The sequence below is a fragment of the Bactrocera latifrons genome, unplaced genomic scaffold, assembly GCF_001853355.1.
Source record: "Bactrocera latifrons isolate USDA-ARS-PBARC rearing strain unplaced genomic scaffold, ASM185335v1 scaffold_325, whole genome shotgun sequence".
Taxonomy (NCBI): domain Eukaryota; kingdom Metazoa; phylum Arthropoda; class Insecta; order Diptera; family Tephritidae; genus Bactrocera; species Bactrocera latifrons.
Window position 1 is genome coordinate 199019 of NW_017536908.1, and position 3520 is coordinate 202538.

At 34.8% G+C, this 3520-nt stretch overlaps 1 protein-coding gene across 1 annotated transcript; it reads right to left on the minus strand.

The window, feature by feature from the left end:
* Positions 1-652: 652 nt before the first annotated feature.
* On the minus strand, positions 653-2821 carry LOC108971120 (zinc finger CCCH-type with G patch domain-containing protein). The gene is made up of 5 exons (XM_018936965.1): positions 2400-2821; positions 2099-2344; positions 1572-2043; positions 1341-1504; positions 653-1287 (listed from the first exon to the last, which is right to left on the minus strand). Exons 1-5 carry the CDS (start codon positions 2430-2432, stop codon positions 703-705), a joined length of 1500 nt encoding a protein of 499 aa, XP_018792510.1. The 5' UTR covers positions 2433-2821; the 3' UTR covers positions 653-702.
* Positions 2822-3520: the final 699 nt, after the last annotated feature.

Sequence of the window (3520 nt, forward strand, 5' to 3'; positions counted from 1 at the left end):
AAAAATGTATTTCAATATTTTTAAGCTTTAGTTAAAGTTTTGGCTTTATGGGAAGGGGGTGAATGATCCTGAAAATAAATTATTTGGGTGTGTTCGGAGAGCTGTTCAATAGTTGGCTAAAATTCATAGATCTTTTTACAATAATAAGCTGCCCWACACCAAACTTGGTTACAGCCCGTCACTCTATTAAAAAGAATAACATTTCTCCAATCTAATGTAGTCCAAGTGTGATTTTGCTCACTCTAGTCGCTGTTTCTTCATTCGTGTAATGAGTAGTAGCTTTTTCTCTTTACGTCGCACTCGTAATCCAAGATTATTCTGGACATTTTGAACAGAATAATGAATTAAAATTCGTATAATTTTTAATTATATTGCGCACGCTACATTCACTTATTCCCATTTTACGACTTAACTTTACTTGTTTTCAAAACTTACTTAAAAGAAAATACCGCAAATACCGAAATAAACATGCGCGGAGGCTAATGATTTTAGAAATAACGATAAACTAATGAACTCACATAACAAAAACACCAAATAGTGAATTTTGASCAAATAGTGACAACGTGGGTTTTTTTCGACGAGTGTATATCTTATTCTGAAGTCATTCCTCATTTGGACAAAAATCTTGAAATTATAATTTCATATTCATTCATACACACATATGTAGTTCTAAATTTTTTTTATAAGTATTTACAGTTCATCTTAAAAAACGCATAGTTTATCTTTAGTTTTTCGTGAAACTTGTTCCTTAGAAAGAATAGTTTCCTCCTTTTGTAAAGCTTTTAATTCCTGTGCTTTAATTTGCAATTGTTGTTGAGTCCGTTTGTATAGGTCTGAGCCGACAGAGTTACGAACCATTGATTGGCGTAACTTCGCAATTTCTCGCTCTTTTCGTCGTATACCGTCCGAAATGCGCACACTTGCTACATTTAACGATTTGGTGGTTTCGTTACTTAGTGTTACATTTTTCACTGCTTTCCTTATTTCAGTTCCTCCACCCAATATATTATCATTAATAAATGAAAATACATTTGTTCGCTGTAATTCTCGTTCATACGATTTCGCATTAATCTTTTCCCGTTTTTTCTTTTGACGTTGCAGTTTTTTCTCTATACTGAAAAAGTCTTTATCTCCGTTAGCTGCTTCGCGTAACTCCATACAATGATCAAGTGAGCAGCCTTGAGGTAATATTTGTGCTGTAACAGGTATGACAATACCACTTCCGTCTGAGCCTAATCCAGAACCGTGAACATATCCCATTTTCGCCATTATTTTAGATGCGACACCCTATTTAATACATACATATAGATAAGAATGTTATATATAGTTTCATTTMCTACCCGCGTGTGTTTTTCCCACTCGCCAAGTTGTTGTGTTGGTTTATATTCAAACAATCTTTGTTCTATTAAATTTTCTTGCCTTATGTTTTTTATATCTCCTGAATCTTCTAATTCTCCCAATTCGGTGGAATATTCGCTCGAGCTTCCGCTGGATAAATCATCATCTGTTCATTTAAAAAAGTTACATTAATTTTTAATCCATACTATCTGTGTCTTAAAAGTATTACAAACCATGAAATATTGGTAGCAAATCTTCAAAGGGRAAATCCCTTTCTCTTTTATCATCGTTTTTATCAAGAAGTACCCGGCATGATTGATCTATAAAATTAGCGCAAAGTACACGACCTTTATGCCAAAGGCGATTTGGCAATTTTGCAAGCACAACGCAATTGCGAGCAAGTCGAGTAAAATCTGGCTCAGTATATTCACCCAATTTTTCGACATCTATAAGTTCGCCATGGGAATAGTGACACTGTGCATCGTCAAATCGGCAGTCTCCTTCCAGGTAGAATGAACAAGGCAACATTTCACGATGAGTAGGATTAGTAAACAAGACTCGTAAGCGAGCTTTTAATTGACCATTACTATCCATATATGCCGTATCTTCAATTCCACAGACTATGGCATTATGGTAACTAATTGCACCCCAGGTATGCTCATGAGGTGCAGTACACTTCTGGCCAACCCTATTTTCTAGTTTGACCTTTCAATAAAATGTTATCAATATTTAACAGTGAAGAAGAATAAATAAGTCCTACTTTAAGATTGGTTAACTGTTCATCAATATTTTCTTCGGTAACTTCTTGAACATTGCTTTGAACGTTTTCTAATTGTACCATTTCACTCTTAAAACGCTCTAGTTCTTCGTCGAAGTTACATCCATGCTCTGCATTTGTCTGCTTTGTTAATGCAATAAGTTCTAAAATATCTGCTTTTAGACCATTGAGTGCAAGACGTTCTTCGTGATTTTCAGTAACTGCTAAGGACTTTTCAACAATCTGAAGCTAAACAATTTGTGCAGTCAATTTCAAAGCTTTTGATAAAGTAAAAATTAATTACCTGTGATTCATATTCGCTAGTATTTATATCCATTTTTGACGAAATATTTAAATTAAAACAATGTTTTCGTATTTGGTGTAGTAAACAACTAAATATAGTGTTGCCAACTTTATTTTTATCAAACCACCAAATAAGGCTGTATTAACCACCAGAAAACCACTASAAATTACAGTGCGACACAAAATGTTACTTATTCATGAGCGGCAACCATCTGCGATACTTGTGAAATATCGTCTGCTTAAGCGTAGTGTTATATACATAGCTGCAAACTCGCTATAGTAAAATCACTAGGTTCTTTAATTCGCCCGTTGTAACGCGGTAGAGCCACTCCTTGCAATCAGTCCTTCAGTTTTGGTAAACGTAAATCACGAAACTTTTGGATGCACTGTGGCTTAGGCATAATTAATTAAATACCTACTATGCCATCAGTTTTAATTCAGGTACGATTAAGAAGTACGTATCCTCTATCATAACAACAACAAACTGTACTRTACTGTTCGTTTAGTTTACTTTACTCACTGAACTGAACTGATCAACTGATCTGAATGAGTATATTTTTAAATAAAATAACCAATAGGAGGTACTTTTCGCGAATCAAATCAAACTTAGCCTTACCCAATGACCGTACAAATAACGTTCATAATCGTTTTTTTYAAGAAGTTTGTAGACAATAATCGGGGAATCCCCGACCCGGCAGATTTGATTTGAGCAATGTTGCCCTCATCCTAAACTTAAACCATGTTTGAAGCTCCGGGCCATTTTTCTATAACGTATACAGAGCATTTCATGAATCACTCTAGCGGTTAAATTATGTAAATTACCACTAACTGGAACAATCTAATCACTATAAAATCCACTAGCCACTAAAACCAAAAAAATGTCGCTGTAAGGCGTGCCTAAACCACCAGATCTAGTGGAAAATCCACTAAGTTGGCAACACTGTTTACCACTAAAAAAAACCACCAGCCACTAAAAAAGTTTTTTGCCCACAAGAGGGAAAGTAAAAGCACTAGTTTTGGCAGCACTGACTAAATAATGACAAAAGTATTGATGAGTTCTTATAAGAAATTATAAGTTATGTGCTGAGGACATAGATAGTGACCGACTTCAAGCGACATCTG